This window comes from Penicillium digitatum, chromosome 1 (assembly GCF_016767815.1).
Source record: "Penicillium digitatum chromosome 1, complete sequence".
Classification (NCBI taxonomy): Eukaryota; Fungi; Ascomycota; class Eurotiomycetes; order Eurotiales; family Aspergillaceae; genus Penicillium; species Penicillium digitatum.
In genome coordinates this window covers 2,274,805-2,300,803 of record NC_089384.1, presented here as the reverse complement: position 1 = coordinate 2,300,803, position 25,999 = coordinate 2,274,805, and the positions used below count along the sequence as shown (strand labels likewise).

The window sequence follows — 25,999 nt, the reverse complement described above, 5'->3', positions numbered from 1 at the left end:
TAGTTCTTCAATGGATAGAAAAGATGATTCCCAATCAAGGTACTCAGAGCTGCTTTGGGAGTCACACTACTCTGGCATATCAACCGGTGCTTTGTATAAATTCGCTCTTGTAAAGGATAAATGACCAGGTATCCATGCACTTGAAACTTGTTGCTCGATTAGACTGAGAAGCCAAAGAGTTACAGCGCTTTGGCAGATTTAGAGCTGAAACTTGTCTTTCAGACCAAGATGTAACAGGCAGTGGAGTATTTATGAATGATGGCCATCTCATGTCGAGGAGGCAGTGCTGTAATCTTGAACTTCTAGGCGTTCCGCAATACTGCAATTCTTGACATGAAATTTTTTATTATACTAGGCAATTATGATTGGTAATCTATCGAATCAGCAGTTAAAACTGTTCCCCAGGTTTGAGGGGGCTTGACTCAAGGTGATTCAGAATGGAATCGGATTACTGGTGCCGGTGGGTCTACTGGCCTGCCCAAGAGAGATGATCTTCGACCCTCATCGCCTGCAGGTATTGGTTTCTCATTTGTACAATTATGGCGCAGGCATTTTCAAAGTAGGGCTGAAAGATGACGACATGGCTCTGCACATCATACATTCCCAAGACCAACGGCAGATTATTTTGCGAATTGTGAGATTCCAAAAGGGGATGCATAGTGCACTCAGATTGTTGACTAGTAAACCCCCACGAGACGTCCAGGACGCCAGGGATGACTAGGACCGGGGTTGTGGTATTCTGTAAGATCTTTTTTTAATTTTTTTGGTAGTTCATGGGTAGATATCAAGAGCCTCCCCGTGGCTACATGGTGCAAGAGATGCCCAAGTTCTATACAAAATCCCCGATTGCTATGCTGACGTTTTCCAATTCTTTGCCTCCATAAGTTTAATTCCAAATTCCTGAGGTTGAGTCAGCTTGGAGGCAACGTTCACGCCAAAGGTAGTGACTCTTCGCGGGGTATCTTACGGATAGGGAATTGGGATTGAAAATTTCCAGATATCTCTCACTTCCGAGCGGTTCTGTCTTGTCGATCGTTACGCAAGTCAGGTATTACAGACAGGAAGAAAGTGAGCGCATATAGAATCTGGAATCTGAACTTCGGGGTCAGCTATAGTGCCAAAGGTCCTTTGGCCAGACACTGTGACCAGACACCGACGGCTAGCACCGTTGGTGCATTGTGGATAGACCGTGTTCTTTTTCTTGATTGGCCAAATGATGATAAATTTGTGCCTATCCCTTGACTCAACCACTCACGTCATTCGGTGTGGGCCAGGTGCGGGGGCCGTTCAAAATGAGGAGCGGTGTCCTCTCCAACAGGATCAATAAGAGCCTCACTGTGGCTTCAGGCCTATTGTGCATTCAGTGTCTGTGAATTGTAACCAGTGCATTGAGAGATAGGGTTGTCTGGGAGGGTCCCGAGGAATATAGCAAATAATGGCGTGGATGCTGATAGAATGGTACGTTGTGCGTAAGCTGGTTGTGAGACCGGATATCTTCCATCTAAGAAGAATACTTTATGTGTTTAAGATCTGAAAAACCCAGCATCACGTTTCTAATAGGACGGTCTATCATGGATCTAAATCATGGCTCATACCAAGCCCCCAAATCGTCAGATCGACAAGAGCTCCCCAGGGCTGCCATGCTGGGTGGTTCAAACTACCGCCCCCACAATGTCTCAAATCTCCAAGATCAGACTGCACGGCCGCTACAAAAATAGAGACGTATCCTCATGTCTCATAATAGGCCCCAAGATAACTAGGTTCATGTAATGCATCTGTCTGTGTGGGCTTGGGATCACACCTGATCTCTCCCAGAATCATCTTGTTCAGCCAAGAGGGGCGTTTGCTCACCCGGACCAGGTGTTCTCTTCAGATCTGGGGTGTCTCGGTATAAGATGTAGTGTTGGATGCAGAAGATCGCATCAAAAAAGATAGTAACATTGCCCAGCAGTAGCTTGACCGGGTTTCCAGTGATGCCGCTCCAGTCATTTTGAAGGCTGGAGTCAAGTACCAGTTGAAGCATTGAAAGTACACCGCCAGCCAAATCTAGAAGGATAGTTCCAATGTTCCATCCTACTGTAGATTGGCGCTTGTAGTTCAACGCCACCTGAGGCATATATTTCACAATGGTGATCAGCAGTTTGATGTATGAAAACGAGTAGATCTGGAAGGAATTTAGCTTTGTTTTGTAATGTTATGGATAATGTAAGAAGTTTGTTGAAGCAGGATAGCTTGATTTCACCTACCACATCAATCCACGCCCAAGTGGAAGGATCATACCCTCCATCCGGACTTTGCACCAACACAACCGCCATAACCAGCAGAGGAGTCAAGAGAGACCCCGCAAAGATCCCTGCCATTGTCCAACTGACTCTTTGGGAGCGGGAAACGTGGAACCCCCAGATGAAAGGCCAGAACTGTGTATACAATATGACTGTCAATACCACCGCGTGGGCGGCAAATGCGAAATCGTTGAACCGGACGGTGGGGTCGATCGAGGCCGGGTGGCGGGCCGCATACTGCGATCGAATAACGGGCGAGAATAGAAACGCAGAGGTATAAATCGCATAGCAGACAAAGCCCAGAGGGTTGATAGTGGACAAATCAACAGATAAACCGACTGTGGACTTGCGGTTCCAGTTGGTGATAGGCTGTGGATAGAAAGACCCCGACCAGCAGAGCATACTGTGCTCAAGTTAGCCATCAATTCAAGTGCTATATGAGATATGACTTTAAAAATCATCACGTAGACTTACTATGCCCATCCTAGACAGCTAGGAGATGTTGGTCAGTCATTTTCATAATGCCCGGTGAGACTCGGGTGCAAATAGAAGTTCACAAACCGGGATAATGCGTTGACTAATATCTCTAGTTGAGAAGTCATGTTGGAGGGCCCTTATTCCAGAGTGTCAGGAGGGGAAGAGAAGGTGTGGATGTATTGATTTGTAACGATTCGAGCTTCATTCAGCACAGCACGCAATCTCAAGATAAGATCAGTTGAGGATAAGACGGATAAGATAAAGAGTCAGCAGCCTAGCTGACTTTGGAAGGCGGTCACAATGTCGATGCTGAGTCAGTGGCTGGTTGGCCCGGTAATGTGTTGTAGGAAAACACATGACTAGGAATCGCTCAGCCTCTTGTTGTGATTCCACTCTGCCGGAGGTCCCTGTGCGACGTGCATTTTTTTTTATTTTATCTCGATTGCGTTGTCGGACGCTATTTCAATTTCATCTTAACTTCACATTCTGAATTTGTACGACTTCCTTTCCTTCCTCTCCTTGCGCTCCGCTTTGACTTCTGCTCTACGACCCTCCGAACCATACTTGGATCTTGGCGACACGATCCATTTCGCGCCATTAACTGGTGAACTTACAGTCAACAGGGCCATCTGTCATCTGGCATTTTAGTTGAAACTCCGATCCCGTTATCGCATGGTGCATTCCTCCGATCGGGAGATCTCGAAAGATCTCCTTCGGTAAATCCGACATTCCAGACTTAAGATTGCATGGTCGTTCAAGAATTATCCACAAAATGTCAAACTCAGATCTCGCTGCTGCGGGGAGCAGCACGTACGCATCCAATACCCTGCATGTCGGGGATGGCACCTGGGACTCTGGGCGGGATACCTTCCTGCTGCCCAATTTGATGGGAGTCAACTTTGAGACGATGCGATACAATGGTTAGCCTGGTGTATATTCTTTGCAATTACCTTGTAATGACTGACACATTGCAGGCATGGGGAACCGTTTCAAGGACATGGCCGGGTACCATTCAATGATCATCGCACATGGCGTCATTGCAACCATCGTTTTCTTGGGCATCGTACCAACATCTACTTTCCTCATCCGATATTACTCCCGATGGAATCCTTACTGGGCATTCAAACTGCATGCTTGGTGTCAGGTACTTACCTTGCTCTTGACCACGGTCGTGTTTGTGCTTGGGTGGTTCGCCGTTGGGCCGAAAAGAAGCCTAACGAACCCCCATCATGGAATTGGCCTGGCAATCTATGTTATGGTCTTTTTCCAGGTTCTGTGGGGCTGGTTCCTGCACAAAAAGGAGAGCAAGAGACAGCGACTACACGTTCCTTTGAAACTGGTGGTGAGTGATGCCCCAAGAAAAAATCCGTGGGCTCTTCTGACATATCTTAGTTTCACCGGTGGCTGGGTCGCGCCGTTGTCCTTCTCGGCATTGCTCAAATTCCACTGGGACTCACGCTCTACGGCTCGCCAAAGGTCCTGTTCATCCTATTCGCGCTGACCGCTTTCGGCTACTTAGTTCTCTACTTTATACTTTCCTACCGATATGATGTCGACGGATATCACATGGGAAGTGATCACGGTGGTGGCCACAGCCAGTATACAGGACCTTCAGAAGTCTCGGAGTACCATGGTAATGATGCGGGACCAGCTCTCGCTGCCGGCGCTGCAGGTTCTGGCTTGGCTTCGATGTTTCGACGACGTGCAAGCAGTCGACATCCAAGTCATGCTTATGAAGAATCTCGCACATCTATTTCGGATGAAAAATACTCCGATGAATCCTCCCGTCATCATGGTGATGGGGGTGGTGGTTTTGGCAAGAAACTCCTCGAGATTGGTGCACTAGCCGGGGTTGGTCTTATGGGCAAGAAATTCTGGGACCGCCGAAAAAAGCAGGAAGATGATACTGAGTCAGGTCGGTATAGACCTGCCCTTTCGCGCAGTACTAGCCACACAGATGATTCTCTTAGTAGGATGGAAGATGGTCGGCCGGAGCCGACTCACCACACGCCTCTTAATCGACCGCCGAGCCGTGCACCAAGTAGGTCCCAAAGCCCGGGCTCGTCTTACTATTACAACAGCACATATTTCACCGAGCCGCCTGAACGAAACCCTTCTCATGGGATTAGAGACGCTGTTTTGGGTGCCGGTGCTTTTGCTGCCGTAAAACGACTGCTCAGCCTCGGTAAAAAAGACGATGCCGAAAAACAGCGACTGGAGGATATCAGGCGGCGAGAAGATGAAGATGAGGCGCTGCAGAGAGCAAACAGCAGACGACGACCACAGACGAGACCACGAAGAAGGGCCAGCTCATGCAGTGAAACCGATCTCACTGAAACCGACCTATCTCGTCCCCCACGTCGACGTGCATCACATGGAGAATCCCTTCTCACTGCAGAGCCGCCTCTTGCCTCCGGTGCTGTCCATAGCGCTGTATCGGAAATGCCGTCTAGGCCCCCTGGCCACCGGCAGTTCTCTGGTGACTTGAGGTCTGAAGCCCCTCCCTCACGTCCCTCCCGCGCCCATGATGAAGCAGAATTTGCATTAGGTGCTGCGGCTGGCGCAGCATTAGATGCAGCTTCCCGTCGCCATCGCAGCAGCAGCCGGCGACGAGGGGACGAGGCTGCCTCCCCGCCAGTATCGGTGAAAGTGAAAATGCACAATGACGGACGACATGTGACACTCCGTAGGCTGACTGAAGAAGAAGCGGCTGCGAGCCGTGAAGCCCGTCGCAAAGAGCGAAGAAAATCTCGACGTCGCAACAGCAGTGCAGGCTCTTTTTCTGGCAACGAAGACGCCGGCTACGACCGCTGGCGTCGTGTCGAAGAACTCGAACGTCGACAAGACGAGCAAATGCGACGTGAGCAGGCTGCTGCTGCTGCCCGTCTTGCTCCGCCACAGGCATCTATGGCACCTTCGGGCAACAAGCCCACATCCTCGTGGGCGGCCCCACCCTCCCAGGGCAACCAAATGCCCCAACCACCTCCCATTCCTGCGCCTTCCAATCTCCCATATGGGGCAGGCAGTGTTACTTCACCTACATATACTGGTACTGAAATGAGCGGCTCATACGCAAACAATCGCCGCCGTAGACGTGCTGAACGAGCCCGTACCCGACAAGAGAGGCAGCAGCAACACGGCGTGGAATTCACCTGATCGCTTTCTTGTTACCGTCGAGCATTTTCCGTTTTTTCTCTCTCTTTTGTGTCTACAACAGACCCAGTTTACGACATGTACAAAACGATTTATGTGCTTCAGAGCCGTGTTGATATAAATGATCCCCCCTGTTACGGTGCTATGCCCTTTTGATATGTTTTTTTTTCTTGAACGTGATTTTGAGGCGACGAAATGATTCTTTTAGCTAGCCTTTCCTTTCCCATCTCTTGTTTTTTTTTATGCCAGCGATTTGACGTTTTTTTTGGTTGGGTTGTTGGTTGGATTTTTTTGCTGGCCTTCTTGTCTTCACCTTTGTGTTGTATTGAGACAAGGCTCATATTAGCGCATTCCGTATTTGAAAGAGAAACAGATTAGATCAACACACCTCCAACATAAGCTCTTGGTATCGTAGAGCTATACAAGCGTTTTCTTCCCACATTGCCGCTATGGCTATTTTCTAGCTTCTAGACCCAAAGCCTAGACAGCACTCGGATCAGCTGGATTTAGTTATTAAAGCACCGCTAATCCTCCCGCCTAAGCAGCCCTAACCTGTTTTAATAAGTGGTGTTCGAATCTACGTAGCTATCATAGATATTTCTAGTTAAACTTAGAATTATCTATAGAGGCGGATTACTATCGCCCGTAGAGAGTAAAAGAAGATAGGTCAAAATGAATGCTTAATGTGGCAGTTGAAGTGGGCATTATAGACTTTTTTACTCCGTGATATAAGAGCCCGATGTGGCCGGCACGTCTGGCACTGTGCGGCTCAACTGTGAAAGAAGAGACGCATGAGCTAGCGAGGGCAAAGCAAAGTATTACTTCAACCCTCTGCCATCCTCAGCCAAAGCCGCAACTTACAACTCCTCACTCTCTTAATGATGTATCCCCCACCGGTCGCTCGAACACCAGATATCATTCTCACGGTGAAACTTCGCCGCCACAGTGTGCAGATTCATCATCTGTAATGCGACAATCGGATAAAACTCTTGTAAGAGAGTCGCCATGGCCACATTTAGATACCCCTTAGATCCGGCGCCGGCCATATCCTCATCACCGAGCGTATGTAGAAGGCCCGCTCCCCGTGATACCGAAACAACAAAGTTAATTTTGTGACGCTCGCGGCGCGGCGCAGAAGAAGGAAGTAGAAAGGCAAGGACAGACTCCATGGAAGCTGGTGTTGCCAGAAGACAAGCGGAAGTAGAGAGTCCCAGGAAGGACGTCTGCCATCTCCATGGTTCATCTTGATACATCAGTCCGGTGAAGGGATAAAACAAAGAAAAGACTATATACCTAGCCACCTCGGCTGTATCTATTTCCCTCTAACTCTTAGGGCTTTAGGACTTCCTTTTTCAAGAACCCTTCGAAAGAGAGGATAGTGGCATACTAGTCTCTTCTTCACTGTCTCTCTCTCTCTCGGCCTCCCAGCCATCCTGGTACAGGGGTGTCACTCTCTCGGGCAACACAACGCATACCCAATACTCCCCAAGCTCGGCTAAAGATGTGATGGCATGGCCCGGTTCAAGGCTGTTTTGTATTCATCACTTTTTGGTCGAATACTCCGCCGAGTGGGAAGGCTGGGCGGGGGGGGGGGAGTGCGAATTTATCTTACTGCAGTTGACACTATTTAACACCACACAATTAATGCACTGTACCCCCGCATAAACGTAAACTAATTGATAAATGTACTGCCTCGGGCTACTTTCGGGTATAAGCAAAATGATGAGGCGCTAATCAAAGCTCATCTTCAGCCCATCAAGTCTTCTGGGAATCGCAGAAACGACCTCTCTGAGCCATTCTGTGCCGATGGTGAGGGCCAAAGCTACTAGATAAAATAAACGAAAATGATGGCTATAGATTGTGACAAAAGTTCTGGTCAATGTGTGTGAAAGACTACGCCCCCATCTAAGAGTCTGTAGCAACCATAGCGTGCTGGCTTGTGGCTGTGGATGTATTTTACAAATTGTATCATCTAATCTTATATAGACACCAGACGCCCCGGGTAAAACTTCCAAATGTTAGTTCTGTGTACATATGCTTCCTCATTTTTCTAGGTCAGGAGCATACGAAGATGGGTGGAACCATGTATGTAGAAGTAGCTCCGTTAAAGTCATGGCTATCAAAAGCAATACCACTATGTGTAACTTGGTGTTTCTCTATTTTTGTTAGATTCTAGAAGGCATGGTGGAAAATCTCCGTGTTGCAGAGACATGGTACAGTGCTTTATAATGGCTTAATTGCTAAAAATATATTGTTTTCATACTGATGATTTGGCTCTCAGCCACAGAAGCATCTCAAATGGAGCAAGACTAAACTCATCTGGGCGGCGCAAAAAGATACTCGTAGAGTAGGTGGCATACAAACTGTGTTCAGAGACAGTACGAACGGAGTTCTCCCGTCCGTATGTCACCTCCATCTTGTTCACCACCCTAAGGATGTAGCTACTCACTTCGAATGGACGGGGTCCGGATTCCACTGACAGCCGCATGACACTCCGCATTTAGATAACACACGAATGATGGTGTTCATCAGTAGATACAGTAAAGCTCTGGCAAGGTAGAGCATTGCAGCACCGGGCCGGGTGTTGACCAATGGGTGTGTTGCAACGAAGATGACACTGAGAGGTAGCAGTACAACTAGCGCGGGGATGATGAAGCAAGTGTGGAATAGCAAGTCATCGATAGTCGGGTGGCAACTGGTGTGTTCGAATTCAGTGGGGAAATGTGGAGAGGGTTGTTGAGGGAGATCGGTTCGAGTGATTCGAAATCGGAAAGCGTATTTTGGTTCTTGCTCAGTGGATGGAGTAGGCGCAGGTCGGTTTTTGTAAAGCGAAAATGAAACAGCAAAAAAAGCAGGGAGATTCTGCTCAGTGTGAATCGCAATATTGGAGCCATCTGCATCAGGAGTTTCGCCCACATTATCGGCTCGCACTTCTCGAGCACCACTACTCAAGCCTACACGAGCGAGGAATGATGTTTGACGTGTTTCACGATAAGGCAAGCTGGAAAAGGACGAGCCACACAAATCATGGTTCTTTGGGATGCGGGGTGCCAGAGATTGCGTTCTACTGGCAGAAACGTTGCATGCTGAGCTTTTCCGAGAGTTTGCGCAACCAGCAACCTTCCATTTCCGGTATTGTTTCTTCTGTCGATACAAGGCAACATAGTCCTGCCTTCTTTCAATCGACGGTAGCGGATGACGTATCACACGAGGAGGTGGAGACGGAGAGGCCGGAGGAGGAGAAAATCGAACACATCGCAGCGGTGAATCTGAGTTCCCAGGTTTGTTGAAGTTGCCGGCATTTGTGCCTGGCTGATGATAAGACAGGGCAGCAACAGTGGGTTTGATCCACTGTTGGCGACCAACGGAGAGGCGTCGCAATTTTGAGGGTTTGGGGGATTCGCTTCCATTCTCTTTATGGACAGAGCTTGCCTCTGGCGAATCTTGGAAGCAATCGAAATTGAAGTCCTCGATCTGAGGTACAGGACTCGTCTGCAAGTTCTCCAGTTTGTAGCAACGAAGGGGTTCGATAGATTCCTCCGCGCTGTCTTGTTCGCTATTTGATGCTGGTGTGTTTTGGGGATTCAACGGCTCGGCGAGGCCGTCAAGAGTGTGATACTTATCCACAGCGACATCCAGCTCAAGTCGAGGACATTTTCGGCTGGAACCGAAACCACGAAATGACTCGCGAAATTCGAGGATTCGGTGGGCCTGCTTTGGGCTTGCTTCTGTTTCTGTCTGGCCACCGGGCTGTCTTTCGTCAGTTCCGCCAAGCCCGGTGAATGGCGCAAAGAGAGGTGAAAAGAAGCAATCCGCATGTGACTCCGTCATCGTCAGTCGAGTATCCACGATGCCAAGAGGGTCTGACTTGAGGGATTTGGCGAATACCATGTCTGCATGCTCAGCTGGAGATAAAGTTGATGGTCGTTGGAGAGGAAGCGTTGGAGATGAAACGGGGAAGTCATGTGCTCAACTTCCAAGCGTGGAAGGTGCGCTCCCACCTCTACCGCACAAAATGTAGATGGAAGAAACGATGCAATAGACAAATAAAATTAGAAGAAAAGTGAGAATTGCTATAATTCTACAGGTTCATGGTTGGGGCGATAATGGTTATGTACATCAAGTCTATTTGACATGAGCCTGGAGGGTCTCGAGAACCTGTTGTAGAAAAAGTCAGTTTTTAACCAGTCCAATACTCCCCGGGATTCATACCTCAAGCTCAATCTTGGCCTCGGCGATATCCTGCTCGCTGCCGCTGCCGCTGGCAATCTTCTGGGCCTCGGCAATCTGGGCGCGGATGGCCTAGCAAGAAATTTCCAGTTAGCTAGAGTCGTGACGTCGCAAAGAACAATAACCTACATCGGCGCTGAAATCCTCAAGGGCAAAGCCCTCGACAGCGTTGATGCTGAGCTGGGAGTCGGGCTGGACAACGGCGAAGCCACCAGACACTATACAGCGACAAGGTTGTTAGTTCATCGATTCCAATTGATGCGAGATTGCTCAATGTCCTAGGGCGCGAGGTTCGGACGTACGGAAGTACTGCTTAGTGGCACCGCTCTCCTCAATGATCTCGACGAGACCGGGCTTGAGCTGCTCAATGGCAGGAACGTGGTTGGCGAGGACACCCATCTCACCGGAGGCGGCGGGAATGTTGACCTGGGTACTATGATATCGGAGGTTGGTCAGTTATTAGGAAAAGAGCGCAGAAACCGTTGGAGCGGGCGCAGTTCGAAGCATTACATACACGCCAGTCGAGCGGTAGATGGTCTATCAAGCAATTATCAAATTAGTACTTAGGCTAGGACGTTGGGATGCCGGCCGGAGTTCGTTCACGCACCTGGTGAGGCAGGGTCAGGGACAGCTTGATCTTGTCGGCGACGGCCTCAGCGTAACCACGGCGCTGGACGGGAGCACCGAGGAAAGAAGGGCGAGCCCGGAGGGCGGAGCGAGTGAAGCGGAAGGAGCTCATTTTGCAGTATTGGATGACGTGCAAAGGCTGGATTATCCCTCTTGAAGTTGCGTTGCAAAGGTCAAAGTCGGAATGCCGGTTGTTCCCTAGCGGCAGATCACGTGCCACGGGAATTCAATGGCCGGACTATGGCCAGCATGAGCTGTGTTGGACTACGGTCATTCTATGCTAAATTTATGGGAACAGAAGGAGAAAGCAAAAGGTTTCATTATTTCCATATGCACTTCGGTGTTTTTCTATTTTTGAATTCAAAATATTGCCAGAAGTCCGATTCCCGAAGGCGAAATTTTGACGCCGAGAACAAGTTTTTCTGGAAAGTCTTGCTGAGAGTTGGGTACAATGCATTGTGACTGTACACTGGATTTACTCCCTTAATTTTGACTTCCAAAGTCAAGCCTTCTTTTTCCCCGTAGACCGCAGTATTGTCTAAGGCTACTTGCCCATGGGGAAGTGTATATATCACGTGGTGTTAAAGGGCCTAGGTCACGTGTAAGTGAGTGGCAGAACCAAGTGGGAAAAAAGTCACAGACTGAAGAATTGGTAAAAGCAAGCTGAAAGGATCAAATCTTAAATCATTTAGATCAGCCCAACGAAAAATTTTAGATGAACTACCACATTAAGATATTATCACGTTTTCTAAGACAATCTTGCAAGTAACAAACCATCTATTGACGCTCTAGTATGTACACCGCCCGATAAGCGAGATCCCACAAACAGGACGAGCCCTAGCCGAGCCTCTAAGGCCTGACGTCCCTATTCCCACTCCTCTCCATCCATCATACCGTCAATCAGAGACAACATCCGACAAGATGGCCAGTACGTTTTTATCACGATCCTATGACCTTCGCTCCCCTGCAAGCTGGCAAGTGGGGGGGAAAAAGCGATGGCGCTGACATGAATTTTACTCACAGAGTCCAAGAACGCGTCCCAGCACCACCGCAGCCAGAAGGCTCACCGTAACGGGTACGTCTACCCGTGAACTTGCTCGATCACCCTACCCTTATACTCGTCCGACATATTTTAAGAGGCTCAATGGATATGGTGGAAGAAGTGCTAGTGTGCGAATGGTTTAATCCGTTGTGACATTTTCGAGGCCACGACTTGAATATTCGCTCGGGCCATATCTTCGAACTGTTGCATTCAACCACCATCCATGACACGAGCTCAACCAGAACCTTATCGCTGATTACACTCCTCGAATAGTATCAAGAAGCCCAAGACCAACCGTTACCCTTCCCTCAACGGTGTCGACCCCAAGTTCCGCCGCAACCACCGTCACGCTCTCCACGGCACCATGAAGGCCCTTGTACGTTTGCCACAGCTCGAACCCAACACCCAATACCTACCACATAACCCGGATTACTGACCCATTAAACAGAAGGAGCGCAAGGAGGGCAAGCGTGAGGTCGCATAGATTATGAACTCAGTCTTAAAAAAATGGGAAACATGAAATGCAACTCGAGCGTGCAAGAGGTTCACAGAACATAACGTGTGCGATGATCAAGGACGGTCCGCTGTGTCGAATAGGCCTGGTTTTTGCTTATTCCTTGCGCGACGAGCCTCGAGTTGTTTGATACCGAGAAATCAACAGGCTTAATACGATGTGCACAGCGGTGCCATTTTCCCAAGCGGAATGTCTTCTGCTAAATCCCCTTTTTTTTCTTCCAGACTCCCAGACTCGAGGGCTCGACTTTTGTCTGTGTTGCGGCCCTTGAGCTTAGGCTCTTCCCCCAATTTCCTCCAAACCCCCGTCCGGCATATGTGTGTACAGCTGCGTGCTTTTCTCATGCGCGATTGCTGAAGGATTTTTTCTTAACGTGCCAAGAACAACCCCCAAGTCCCCGATTGCTATATATCCTGTCTTGATTCTTCTCGATCGCGACAGGGTTCATGGTTAGGGGGGCTACATCCCGTAAAATAGTAACAATCGTTTTACTACTTGGCTTTATTCGAATTGATTCTTGTACGTCTACTTAATCTGCGCTTTCGCACTCATGATTTGCACATCAATAATTCATCTCTAGGCACACCACAGATGTTAAGCATAGTCACAATGGTCATACCTTCCAAACAACCAACTTCTTGTCAAACCCACCACTGATAACCCATTCCTCCCAAATTGGGCCACCCTTTTCCTGGGGTACAGCAACATACCCCGACCAAACAGCCCTCACCTTGAATCCAGGCTCATGGCCACCCTTCAACGTAGCAATCATCTTGCCTGTCTTCGTCTCAATGCCACGAACTACACCATCATCTCCATTAACCCAGACCCCAGTCCCATTAGGTCGCCATGCCACCTGCGGCGTGGAGTAAGCAGTTTGCGGCGCGAAGGTGTTCGCTTGCACGAGGATAGCAGCATCCTCGCGGTTCTGTAGATCCAGCGTTGCCAGTGCCTGAGACGCCTGTGTGACCGGATCCTCTGGAGCGGGCGCTGTCTTTGCTTCAGGGAATAGCAGACGCACGATAATCACTTTCATATGGGGCAATGTCGACGTCGCTACAGCCAGAAGACCCGGGTCTTGTGGACTTAGCGCCATATAGGCCGGTGAGAACGCAACCCAGGCATTGGAATGAGGGGCCAGATTCTGCTGTCCAAGGAGGCGAGCTTCTCGTGGGGACTTCTCAGCAGTAGCACTATGATTCTCACTAGGAGTATCGGTTTCTTCCGACGCCGCTTCTACCTGGTAGTAGTAGATATAAGTCGAGTCTCTGCGCGAGACGACGAGGAGCAGTTCGTCAGTGTCCACATGTGGGACGAACAGCAGTGATTCTGGGTTTGAATTGAGTTCAATGCGTGTGACGGGCTCGCCGATCCTGAGAACTGGTGCGTCTGCTTCGTCAGGAATATGAAGGCAATATAGGAAAACACGCTCATCCCATCCGGCGGTGGCAACCCACCACTTGGAAGGATCCGCCTTGTCCTCGTAGGATACCACTTTCACCGCATACTTTGCATGGTCCTTTCTGCTGTCCAGAGTTTGGGTACCATGCTGGAGGAGCAGCTGGCCGGACATGTTGGTCATGAGGATGTACCGGCCCTTGAGGATGGAGATAAATGATAGAACAGGTGAATCAGAAAGGCCCGGGAATGATTTGATAGCCGCATTGCCTTCTGCGTTCTCGAACAAATGGACATGTCTGTCTGCGCCCGTAGAGACGATATAAGAGTGCGCTAATGCACCGTCTGCAACGGCTTCATCGTCATCGCCACGGGGTTTCTGCCATTGCTCTACCGACGCAGCAAGGATGTTTGATGATGTCGGTGTCTGGATGATAACAGGTCTTGATGGTGCTAGGGGTCCGTCAGGTAACAGAATAAAAGCAATCGCAGATAAAAAGCTTGACATGTAAAAGCCCAGTCCCAATGGCTTTCAACCTCCATGTTAGGATAAAACTCACCTGGCTCACTCCACAAAGCCGATTGCTGATTGCTCGTACCATATCTTTCAAAATTCACAGTTTGGTCGTAGGTGTTCTTCTCTTCGAGCAAGCTTTGGATGGTCCAGTTGTTGGTGTCGTCTCCCGAGCTCTGCCCCACGTCGGGAGCAAGGTCAGCCTCGCGGAGAAAGGCTTTCAGAGTCTCGGAATAATCATGGCTGCGCAGGAATCGAGCAACTATAGCACTTGATAGTGCATTTATTGTTGTGGAGGGAGGCATACTTGTATCTGATCTCTCGGAAAGATTTTGCTTGGGGAGAGGTTACTCGTGGTATGCGACGTGCTTGTATATGTACTGTATACATAAGACGGATAGTTGATCTACAGCCCACATTCAGTCATTGCTCAAAGATTACAGAAGCATTTAGGCATTCCACCTTTCAGCAGAGCAGAGGATGTGTCATTATAAGATTTTTATCAGACAATCGATTTCCCAATTCCATTCGTAAAACGCCGGATATCCATCATGCTCCTGTGAAGCCCCCAACAATCAAGCAAATGCACAGTCATTGACCTATCGCTTCGTCTATTTAGCTGAACATATCCTCAGCCCGGCGCCGACGACCACCACGTCCTTCAAGTGTATCGGAAAACAATTCCTTGCCAGCGTTGGCGTTGTTGCTGGTATCACCGTCGTACTTGGAAGGAAACAGCTCGCGCACCGACGCACCCCTGCCTTTGATCGACATGCCGTTTGAAGATCCTCCCCGGATGGCAAACCCTTGGTCCTCGGTGGCTGTGGCTGCTCCCCGAATGCGGGCGCCATTGTTGGTGGACTCGGGGAAGAGCTCAATCTTGCTGTTGCGTCGGTGTTCAGAAGTGCCTGGGATAGAAGCATCGAATGCATCTGACCGGCGATGGTTACTAGCCTTGCTAGGATGCACCTCCTTCTTGATGTAGCTGGATGTGGTCTTGTTTGGGAAAAGCTCGCGGTTTCCCGACTCGCTCTCGCCCGCGCTCGCGCTTGGGAAAAGCTCTTTATCCTGGTTCTTACGAATGAATCGAAGCGACCTCTCGCGGAACCGCCTGCTGTCATCACGGCCGCCTCGCTCGACTCGAAGTTCCTCCTCCAGAGTGTCTCGTCCCGGTGACGCACTGCGATTTCGGAGACGTCCACTTGATCGCCCGTCGTCATCTGGAAACAGGTCTCTCTGGCCACGACCTCTGGGCTGTACCCGAGCGCGCTCGGGTTCAGAGCCAGCATTGTCATCGTACATGTCGGCGTTGAAGCGGTCGACCTCGTCGCGGTCTCGGCGGCGTCGGTGCTCCCGGTCATCGAATCTGCGCCGCCTGTAATCTCCTTCACCTGCGTCATCATTGCGTCTCCGGTCTGCAAACTCTTGTCGCAGGCGTTCTCGAGGATCATGTTCAGGGTGCATGAGGTAGAAGCGACTCTTCTCATGAGCGCGTGCTTGCTTGCGGTCCGACTTGACAGCCGATCGCACTTGGAGGACGGAGTCAGGATGGGAGGAGAGGAGCTTCGCCGATCGGAGACGCAAAGGTGGCAAGGTGGACGCGTCTTCTTCCTCGGCGAGTTGTGTGAGAGCTGTGAGAGCTTGGAGGCCGATTTCGGCGGAGGAAAAGACGATGTTGGCGGATGTATCGTCGATCCATTCAACGCGCACTGGGTCCTGTCCAGAGCAGTCACTGGCAAATTGCTTGATATCCTCTGTTGTCAATTCATCGACGCCGCGAATATGCACTTTTTCGTAGACCGCTTCATCGGTGAGAGGGTCGTTTGTGGTTTCCAAGTTCGGAGTTGCTTCCTAGCACTCGACACATGTTAGTCGGTAATCGATTGCGACTCTAATGACAAAATAAAGCACTCACCACCTGAATTGGCTCTGGTTCTGGCTCTGGTCCTAGGTCAAGGTCCATGTCGATGTCGATGTCCGCGATGGGAGCTGAGGCCCCACTGAACGCCATGGCTCTGGCTTCGCTGGATAAATCAAAAGATCAAATCTGATCTCAGCTAAAAGCTCCAATGGAAGTGAAAATTGAGGGAGGTTGAGGTAATAGAACTGGGGAATGCAAGGTGAAAACCGTGCCCGCTGGTAGCTTGAATCTCTGTCCTGATAAGGAATAGCGTCCTTTTTCCGGGGAACACCAGTCGGTAATTTCAACTTGGACCCTCCAGTGGACGTCCAAACGGCTATCATTGTTGAACGCTGAGCTGGAAGACAAATTGCGGAGGAACTAACAGTTTTTCGCCTTGATAGTTGCCGGATCATAAACAAAGAAAGGGTTGGAAGGACAAGAATGGTAACATGGTCTCTTGGATGTCTTGTAGGCACGGAAGTGCCACATGGGCTGGCAACAGGCCCTAGAAAAGCCCAATTGAGAGAAAGCTGGTAGTCGAATTTTGACTATGGCCATATATCAAACAGACACACTGGCACAAGAGGGTGGGAGCCATCTTCCAACGACGCTTATAGCCATATTATCTCAGTGGATGCGGACTAGCTCCGAATAGTAGTATCATGGTGGAGCAAATAAAGCAACGAAGCATAAACATGGGAATCCCGGAACCAGATCCACTCACTTTCAGTAATTTGGTCCAACGCAGCCTGAGATTCTGCTGTAAAATCATCATCTAACCTGACTTCCAAGGAGCCAGCTGATGACGGTTCCGAAGTAACCGAGCCCGGTGTCTCTGAGAAATCAGAGCCTCTAATTGAAGTGCGCTCCCTTTTGGTAGAAGCCTCTACTCTCTCAGGCAAAGACTTTCTCTTTGGAGCAACACAGCCTTCTGGAAAAACGACCGACGAAACGACTGACGGGGGTCTGGTAGAAGGACCCCGCGTTGAACACAAGCTTGTTCGAAGGGGGGAATTTGCGACTGCCTGTGCTTGTGTTATCATATGGGCTAACGTATTGGCGATTTCTTGCCAGCCGAAGACCTCTGATAGTATAATTTTTGAGGACCAATTTCCTTCCAAGTCGAGGAAATAAAACCGAAAATCCCAGCCGTCACTTAAGCATCCCTAAACAGACCAATTGGACTGGCCACGTGCCTTTCTGCTCGCTTGAACCATGGCCATCTAAGCCAACAATTGTCCAGTTCCAGCCAAACCATCACGCTTTTGGGCCTCTAGTGCTGCCAGATGACAAGCCATATGATTTCTGTATCCGAGAAGGACAGCATAGTCAACGTTTCCAGTGCATGTGTATGGAATTCCGTCAATGAGCACGGGACTCCACTTGAATGGAGTCTCAAAGGAGAGAGTGGCTCTACTGTCTCCGGTGCTTGGAACTAGGCCTTGCTCCAACAAACTTCGATATACGACGAATATCAATGCGTCAATGCGACAACGCGACTTGGCCTCATTGTTAACTCCAAGCTTGGTCAACGTGTCGTATTGTTCTAGACAACGATCTGTTTCTAATCAAGTCTCGTCCAGGCCGAGGGATGAGGCTAATAGGTACCAAAATCTGCCGGGAGAGCAAAGAAAATGTATGAGATCATCCAAGGCTGAGGTCCCTTGGCCCCTTGAATTCCCAAAGCCATTTCTGTCTGCTGCAGTGTCATCTCGGAGGCGGCTATTGTAGGGAGCTCAAAGGATTGGAGATCCTCGACATGTTCGAGCAGGGGTTAGGGGATGGGGTCGGGAGATTGTTGAGCTATTGCAAGCAGCTCGTCGTACCAGGCCTTGAAGCCTTTGGGGATTTTGATTTTGCTCATATTGTTGGTAAAAGGAAAGAAACCAGCTAAGGGAGCTTTGAATTCATACAAAGTCGATTTAATAATTAGGTCAATGCCGCCTGAAAGAAGGAAGAGGAAATAAGCCAAAGTTTATCTGAGCATTGCTTAGTGACCAAAGGTATGTGTCCAAGGTTATGCACTAGCTTGGATAGACTAATCTACAGCCTTCTAACCACATTTCAAGCTCAACATGCGCTTAATGTGGCTATTATTCTCGTCGGATCGGGGTTAGGCATACCTGTTGCTGGTCGAATCATTTAGATAGGGCATTGCTATTCTAGCAATTAGAGCAATATTAGCTGCTGTACCTATACATAGGGGCTATAGTCCACGAGGTCATGTGATAGAGCATTCCCTTTCGGGCTTGTCTATTAAACATCATTGTACGAACCGGGTTGATCTTTTGGAAGACGCGGGATAGTGTCCTTGCTCTATCTGGAAGGTCGTCTTTAGGCTAAACTCGCGAAGGTTACCTATGATTTCGAGGCGTTTAAAGGTACACACCTCCACCTCATCACCCCACGAGACCTCTCCAGAAACTCTCTGGGATAAATGAGTGTTGTGACTGGTACTGCACGCAGTGGATCTGCGGTAAATCCCATCGGAAATAGCCATGGCATGGCATCAAGATTTCATGGTGAGGGGTATCATGCCATTCTCTCAATACTTGATCTTAATGCCCAGCTGTTTGAACTAGACTGCTCATCTGGTTAGCACAGATCGCCTCTCTCTATCAGAATACAACAGATTAACCACCGCCAACAGTCTGGCGTGCAAAATGCTCTACGCCGAGGACGACAAGCTCGTCTTCCGTTTCGACGACCACATCCTCTGGGTACAGCCATAGGGCGAGAATGCCTTGCGGGTGCGTGTAACGAGACAAGCGTCATTTCCAACGGAATATTGGGCCCTCTCCTCCAAACCATTTAGTCCCAGCCCAGGCATCGAGATAATTGCTGACCACGAAGCGACTATCACCAACGGCAACATCAAAGCAACAGTGTCACGCAGAGGCAAGATTGTCATTTACGATTCGAAGGGAAACAAACTCCTTGAAGAGTATGTACGTCACCGCCAGGACCCAAAGGACTCCAAGTGCAGCGCGTTGACTGTCGAGGCTCGTGAGCTGCGTCCAACCCTGGGTGGCGACTACCACCTCACCATGCGGTTCGAGTCTCTCGATCATGAAGAGAAGATTTTCGGCATGGGACAGTATCAGCAGCCCTACCTGAACCTAAAAGGCACAGACCTTGAACTGGCGCATCGTAACTCCCAAGCCAGTGTCCCTTTTGCGATTTCGTCGCTCGGCTACGGCTTCCTCTGGAACAACCCCGGCATCGGACGGGCGGTTCTGGGAACAAATGTAATGAGCTTTTGAAGCTTACTCGACCAAGGCATTGGACTATTGGGTTGTGGCGGGCGACACCCCGGCGGAATCGAAGAAGCCTATGCCAAAGTGACAGGATGTGTTTCCCATGATGCCAGAATATGATCTTGGTTTCTGGCAATGCAAACTCCGCTACACAAACCAGGAGCAGTTGCTTAACATTGCGCGCGAGCACCGGCGTCGCGAGGTTCCTCTGGATTTGATTGTCATCGACTTCTTCCATCGGAAGCACCAAGGAGAATGGAGCTTTGATTCGGAGTTTTGGCCAGATCCAGGTGAGTTAACGTTGCTCGTTTTCGTCTCGCTTCCAGATCAAGACCCACTAACAGACAACCTCCGGTTCCAGAGGCCATGGTCAAGGAGCTTAAAGAGCTCAAAGCCGAGCTCATGGTTTCCTTCTGGCCTACCGTCGAGAATGCATCCGAGAACTTCCCAGAGATGCTCGAACAGGGCCTTCTCATCCGCCACGACCGCGGTATGCGCATTGCGATGCAATGCGACGGCGACATCACACACTTCGACGCAACGAACCCGGCAGCCCGAAAGTACATCTGGAGCAAAGCCAAGCAAAACTACTACAACATGGGCATCAAAACATTCTGGCTCGATGAAGCCGAGCCCGAGTTCTCAATCTACGACTTCGACATCTACCGCTATCACGCCGGCAGTAACCTGCAAATCGGAAACACCTTCCCGAAAGAGTATACACGGGGGTTCTACGAAGGCATGACTGCAGAGGGCCAAACGAACATAGTCAACCTCTTGCGATGCGCATGGGCAGGCAGCCAGAAGTACGGCACGCTCGTGTGGAGCGGCGACATCGCATCGTCGTGGAGCTCATTCCGCACCCAACTCGCAGCAGGCCTGAACATGGGTCTAGCTGGGATCCCATGGTGGACGACAGATATCGGCGGCTTCCACGGCGGCAACCCCGACGACCCTGCGTTCCGCGAGCTGTTCACGAGATGGTTCCAGTGGGGAGCGTTCTGTCCAGTTATGCGGCTACATGGGGACCGTGAGCCGAAGCCGGCGGGACAGCCGACGGCTACCGGGGCGGATAATGAGATCTGGTCGTATGGAGATGCGATTTTTGAAATCTGTAAACGGTATATTGGGATTCGGGAGCAGCTTCGTGAGTACACGCGGGGATTAATGCGTGTGGCTCATGAGAGGGGGACTCCTGTGATGAGGACTTTGTTTTGCGAGTTCCCGTTGGATGAGCGGGCTTGGGAGATTGAGACTCAGTATATGTTTGGGTCGACGTACTTGGTTGTGCCAGTATTGGAGCCAGGGCAGCGCAGGATCAAGGCCTATCTGCCCGGTTGGAGCATCGTAGAAGCTCTGGGACAAGAAGGATACTGTGTATGAGGGCGGTCGCGATGTTGAGATCGAATGTCCGACTGAGAGTATGCCGGTCTTTTGCCGCCAGTAGATAGCGGACTTGGGATGGAACACTTGGCAAGTATCTCGTTCTTCGGCCATACCGTTCTCTCCATGCTACGTTGCTTCCAACAGTACTGGGCTATGGTGAACTGGCCTTTACCTTTTATTTTTTTTTTCTCTCTTTTTCCCCCTGGTCCAGGTAGCAGCTGTTCTCCCCACCCAGTCACCAAAGTACCATATCTCCTTCCAAGTTTGTCCTAGATATCAAACATCTGACATGCCACCGTTGCCACCGTTGCCACCGTTGCCACCGTTGCTAGGTACTATATTAGCAAACCACCAACCAAGGTCATTTTGGAGATCACATCCCCTAACTGCATTAGGAAGGACTACATGAATTTTACCCATCTGCCGCGATACAGAGCCCCTGAGGTTGCAGGTTGTCCGAATACAAGCGCGTACGGAGAGTACTAGATCTCGACTGTCCGAGATTCCTTTGAGCCAAGCCGCCGTTGCCAAGAGTGTCGCCCAGCAGAGCTACCCACAGACAAAGCAAGCCCCTTACTGCATTAGGAAGGACTACGTCAACAATGACCATTTGTCGCAACATCCCCTGAAGTTGCGGTATGTAAGATGCCCAATTATAGCAGCAGTCCAACTCCACTTATGCATAGAAGTCCATCGGAACTCAAAATCCCGATTAACAACAATACAACCGTTGGAACCCTTCCCTGAAAGAAACAAGACCCAAGAAAGAAAGAGTTTCCCGAGCAAGAACGAGACCTGCAACAACCCTGGAATCTGGACTATCGCCCTGCGAGCTACCACATCCCCCCCAACAAAGCCTTGGTCACCACCAATGCCACGGAGCGAATTACCCAGAAACGGAAAGCAAGGCCTGAATCCATGGTTAGGTGGGATCACAGCACCTGCAAAGTCGGGATTTTGTTCCGGGAAAGTCCTGACCGGTATTTGCAAAGCCCTCGACTTTGCCGGTACGGTCGGGAACCGAAAAAAAAAAAAAAAGGGCTCACGCGGCTGAGCGTACCGACAGGCGGGTACCTTTCTACGCTAGAGCTGTCTGAGGGCTAGTGATGGATCGAGAGTCTCAACCAATCAGGGCGTGGTGTGTGACGTAGGGCGGTTCCTGACGGTGGTTTTTCTGTAGATTGGAAGTCTGGAGGACACGATGCGTTCGCAAGATAGCGTGTCATCATCAAGAGATCGATGGTTGATAGTAAGCAAGAGGTAATGAAGATCTCTCGGCAGATGAGGGGAGACGTGAAAATTGTACCGATGCAATACCGAACGTCAAGATCCATAGACGCTAGTATTTTATCAAGGTCTAAATCACAATCTCGATCGGATGCAGATCCCACCCTTGAGCCCGGCCTATTAAGGATCGATCACTCACGGCAGCTTGGAACTCCTAACGGTAGGAGACCGAATCCATGGATTATGTTGCAACGGGTGCATATTGCACCTCTTCGAACCATCACAAGAGGGTGGATTGTATGTAAACCCCTGATCCCTCGTGTCATAGCCAGTGGACACTCCAACGGCTCGTTTCGATCTAGCCGTTTTTTTTTTTTTTTTTTTTTTGCCCCTGTGCCTTGGAATTAGAGTTTCCTGGTCTTTCTGTTGGGATTCGAAGCCACTCTCTCCTTGTCAGGTAGGAAAAGGATCAAATCCGAAATCGTTATATCGTAACTAGTCTCCCGGGGTGAGTTCCCATCTTGGCTCCACAAAAAAGCAGGTCAACCCAAGTACCGGTGAGGAGAGAAAGCCATCCTCATCCGGTGCACAGTGTCAATGTTGACGCCGTGGGTACCACCCAGTGTCCTATCACACGAAAAGTCAATCCCCGGGATCTGCTTCGATCGTAGTGTGATAGTCTCGAACTGAAGGAGTGTGGAAGCGAAATCAGCCTGTCACCCCTTTCGCCCATGTGGGGCTTGAAACGAGACTGGTATGTGTTGAAACAATTCGACCTGATCGACGATCAGACGCCTGGGACGGCGAAAAGCCCAAAAGGGAAACAGACTCGAACTGAGACAGCACCAGAACCAAAAAGGAAAACCCCAATGACAACTCCAAGATGACATTGATGACCCCAACCTCACCTCCAAAGAAGAAGAAGAAGAAGAAAAAAGGGAAAAAAAAAAGGCCAAATCTCAACGGCCAAAGCCCAACACTCAAAAGCACAACCCGATAAAAGAGAGAGAAAATTTAAAAAAAAAAAAAAAAAATGTTCCGACTTCCATGCACGAACACCTCCACGATCCATGCATCACCAAATCACCACCTTCAAGCCCCGCCGTTCATCCCGTCAGAACGTCACCAATCCGTCCTTGTGCATCACGACCACCGCATTGATTGGCTCAAGACTCGTCCCAACGCTCATGCCGTCCTGGGCGATCGGAGCGACATCCACCAGAACCCGCATCAACTCGCTACCACGGTAGCCAGTAGACAAAGAGCCCTCATCGGGCGGATAGGCGGGACCTCTCCAGGCCCTAACGTTACAGAATTTGGACTAGTTGTGGCGGAACCATTTCTAAACCCCCATATTACGCCTGGAGATGGTTCTTCTTCCGATTATCCTTTCCTCTCGCTCTCGCTCCTGTATTTTTGGTGCCTTATACACTAGACTGTGGCCTGGTCCGTAATCGATTCCCGTTCCATTCTTTGGCTGTGAGTGGGGGATTGCCGTGTCAATACGATTCTAGATCGGGAGGGGAGAGGGGGGAGGGGAAGAGACCGGTGCCAGATCGTTTGAATTTGTCGAATGTTTTCTCCTGCAGGCGCGGACGAACCTCTCAACACGACTTCGTTTTCCTTTCTCGGCTTTCCTTTTTTTACTTCCTGTGCCAGGTCTCTGGTGTCTGGGTTCAGGGTCTAGGGCTGGTCTAGTTCCTGCCTGTCACTATGCAGGGAGGGGGGGGGGGGGGGGGGGGGGGGTTCTGCAGCATGGACGGAGAACTCCGTAACATCACGTCTTCTGGTTCCGATCCTGGGTCTGGATAGAAGGCAATGCAGAAGCATTCACTAGCACCAGCATCGGCGTGGGCAGTGTGCTTTCCCTCAGACTAAATGCTCAATCCTACCTCCGTCGTGTATACCCGACCCTCCCTAAGTCTAGTGTGCATGTGCGTGAACTTGGTCCCGATGTAGTCATCTGCAACAGCTCCTAGGGGTACCACCTGGGCACTCTAGATTTCTATCGACAACCACGTCGACTCTCTCTGGATATCCAAACAATCCTTGCCTTGTCTGACAAACGGGTGGGGTTCCTTACTTCCGTGCTTGGGCCGCCCTTACCAGAGCCAGGCCTTTCTCGTATCCCTTGCGTCCATCCTCGTGTGCACAGCGTGTGCCCGGTGGCGCATTCCTTATGGGAACCCATGCAAAGGGAAGAACGCAACGGTTGGAGGCTGCAGATTGGCATTCTCTGTCAAGGTCTGCAATACTAGAAGAGGAGAGGCTGGCTGGAACGGGGTCGTGTGGGAGTACAAAAAGTCTTTTTTTTTTTCCTCTTGCATTGGTATATGGACGACTTGTTGTCCGTAGGAATGCGAATTTGCGTCAGAAATCAAGGACTTGTATGTATTGGAGAATCTCGTTTAAAAAAAATTACTATTCAAAATTAGATCATTGCTATAAACAGGGTATTATGCCAAGCAGAAATGGGAGAGCCGACTCCAAATTTGCGTTCCAAATAAATGTGGACCAAAAATTTAAAAAAAAAAAAAAAACCGTTCAACATACAAAGTTTCAAGATCAGAACCATGATTATACAGATTAAGATTATACAAAAGAAAATCGCAACGCCCCACAGAACATTGACAAAAAAAAATTGGAGATTATGTGACGAAATGTAGAAGGGTTCCATCAGGGGACCCGAGCGCGAAGGGGAATCAGGAGTATAGAACAAGAGAAAACCAGAGAGAAAAGAAACTCGTCAAAATCATGAAAGATGATGCATGGTGTGTTGTTGTTGTTTTTTGGGGGGGGGGGGGGGGGGGGGGAAAGGGGGTTCTTTCAGTTGAGCAAGTTATTCACTCCCATGCGAGTGTCACGAACAGGCTCAGATCTGGAGATCCAAGATTTGGGCACGTCCATAGGTTGGTGCCACGAAGCCAGAGTAGGCTGGTGACCTATCCAGCGCTGTGTGGACGCGATCTCGGACAGAGACTCTAGAGAGCGAGCCGGGTAACTAGGCGAGTCCTCGAGAACATGAACGCTGGGCCTCCGGATCTCGTACTGCGAGCGCAGGTCGACAGGGAAGGGTAGGAGTTGCGGGGAGGGGAAAGTGCGGGGGGAAGAAGAGCAGACGGAATTATGGTCGGAGACCATAGAAGGTGGCTCGCAAGAGGTCCCATGTGAAGCCTCTGAGAACGCAGGCGAGGTGAGGGGTGTCTCGATGGGTCGATTGATCGAGGGGAGGGTGTAGATGGGGGAGAGCTGGCGCGCCAGTGATTGTCGGCGGGAGTGGGAACATTGTTCCGAAATGGCGGACTCGATAGACTCCGTCCATGACGGGCGAGAAGAAGCCGAAGAGCTGGAGAAGCGGGAGCGGGATGGGCTCATCGCTGAGGCGCGGGGGTACGGAGCCTCGATGCGGCCTGAATAAGTGCGGGAAGTGGTGGGGGTGGACAGGCCGCGCTTCTTGCGGTTCATGCTCCCGTTCCACCAGTTCTTGACTGCGTTGTCGCTGCGGTTGCCGAGGCGGCGGGCGATCTCAGCCCAGCGCTTTCCCATTTCGTTCACCATGCGCTCGATCATCAGGCCCTCGTCGGCGGAGATGGGCTCTCGGTTAAGTGAGGGCTTAAGATTTTGGTGGAAACGCTCCCGACATTGCTTGGGCGAGCGGTAGTGCATGTGTTGCGAGATACGAACCCAGTTGTTTGGGCCTTGTTCGCAGACCAGTTGGGTGAGGAGTTGATCTTCCTCTGGGACCCAAGGACCACGACGGTGTGAAGCAGGCATTAGGAGAGTAGAGAGTGGAGTAAATGGTAGAAGACGTGGAGGATATGGAGGAGGTAGAAGATATAGAAGATACAGAAGTTGTAGAAGATATAAAGTATGGATGGAGTTGAAGTATAAAAAAAAAAATGTGTACAATGAAAAGTAGAGGAAATGGGTATTAAAGTATCGGACAGTGTCAAGTCTTAAGTACCAGGGGGACGGGTCCAACAGAAAAG

The 25,999-nt window shown here is 50.0% G+C and overlaps 8 protein-coding genes across 8 annotated transcripts; 2 read left to right on the top strand and 6 right to left on the bottom strand.

Moving 5' to 3' along the window:
* Window positions 1-1,795: 1,795 nt before the first annotated feature.
* Window positions 1,796-2,884, bottom strand: Pdw03_3092 (L-cystine transporter, putative; the record flags this gene model as incomplete). Its single annotated transcript, XM_014677049.1, has 4 exons — window positions 1,796-2,164; window positions 2,247-2,685; window positions 2,757-2,774; window positions 2,844-2,884. 4 exons carry the CDS (start codon window positions 2,882-2,884, stop codon window positions 1,796-1,798), a joined length of 867 nt encoding a protein of 288 aa, XP_014532535.1.
* A 647-nt stretch (window positions 2,885-3,531) lies between these two features.
* On the top strand, window positions 3,532-5,915 carry Pdw03_3091 (Cytochrome b561/ferric reductase transmembrane; the record flags this gene model as incomplete). The annotated part of the gene is made up of 3 exons (XM_014677050.1): window positions 3,532-3,679; window positions 3,734-4,101; window positions 4,152-5,915. 3 exons carry the CDS (start codon window positions 3,532-3,534, stop codon window positions 5,913-5,915), a joined length of 2,280 nt encoding a protein of 759 aa, XP_014532536.1.
* A 2,442-nt stretch (window positions 5,916-8,357) lies between these two features.
* Pdw03_3090 (uncharacterized protein) lies at window positions 8,358-9,803 on the bottom strand (the record flags this gene model as incomplete). Its single annotated transcript, XM_014677052.1, has 1 exon — window positions 8,358-9,803. The coding sequence occupies one exon, from the start codon at window positions 9,801-9,803 to the stop codon at window positions 8,358-8,360; it is 1,446 nt and encodes a 481-aa protein (XP_014532538.1).
* Window positions 9,804-10,037: 234 nt separating this feature from the next.
* On the bottom strand, window positions 10,038-10,881 carry Pdw03_3089 (ATP synthase delta chain, mitochondrial, putative; the record flags this gene model as incomplete). The annotated part of the gene is made up of 6 exons (XM_014677053.1): window positions 10,038-10,070; window positions 10,125-10,214; window positions 10,272-10,360; window positions 10,445-10,575; window positions 10,657-10,679; window positions 10,750-10,881. The coding sequence occupies 6 exons, from the start codon at window positions 10,879-10,881 to the stop codon at window positions 10,038-10,040; spliced, it is 498 nt and encodes a 165-aa protein (XP_014532539.1).
* Window positions 10,882-12,938: 2,057 nt separating this feature from the next.
* Pdw03_3088 (LisH dimerization motif) lies at window positions 12,939-14,542 on the bottom strand (the record flags this gene model as incomplete). The annotated part of the gene is made up of 2 exons (XM_014677056.1): window positions 12,939-14,176; window positions 14,284-14,542. 2 exons carry the CDS (start codon window positions 14,540-14,542, stop codon window positions 12,939-12,941), a joined length of 1,497 nt encoding a protein of 498 aa, XP_014532542.1.
* A 310-nt stretch (window positions 14,543-14,852) lies between these two features.
* Window positions 14,853-16,248, bottom strand: Pdw03_3087 (Nucleotide-binding, alpha-beta plait; the record flags this gene model as incomplete). The annotated part of the gene is made up of 2 exons (XM_014677057.1): window positions 14,853-16,088; window positions 16,153-16,248. 2 exons carry the CDS (start codon window positions 16,246-16,248, stop codon window positions 14,853-14,855), a joined length of 1,332 nt encoding a protein of 443 aa, XP_014532543.1.
* A 2,631-nt stretch (window positions 16,249-18,879) lies between these two features.
* Window positions 18,880-20,780, top strand: Pdw03_3086 (Glycosyl hydrolase, putative; the record flags this gene model as incomplete). The annotated part of the gene is made up of 4 exons (XM_014677059.1): window positions 18,880-18,890; window positions 18,956-19,388; window positions 19,558-19,687; window positions 19,759-20,780. The coding sequence occupies 4 exons, from the start codon at window positions 18,880-18,882 to the stop codon at window positions 20,778-20,780; spliced, it is 1,596 nt and encodes a 531-aa protein (XP_014532545.1).
* Window positions 20,781-24,836: 4,056 nt separating this feature from the next.
* Pdw03_3085 (MYB family conidiophore development protein FlbD, putative) lies at window positions 24,837-25,784 on the bottom strand (the record flags this gene model as incomplete). The annotated part of the gene is made up of 1 exon (XM_014677060.1): window positions 24,837-25,784. The coding sequence occupies one exon, from the start codon at window positions 25,782-25,784 to the stop codon at window positions 24,837-24,839; it is 948 nt and encodes a 315-aa protein (XP_014532546.1).
* Between the last annotated feature and the right edge of the window lie 215 nt (window positions 25,785-25,999).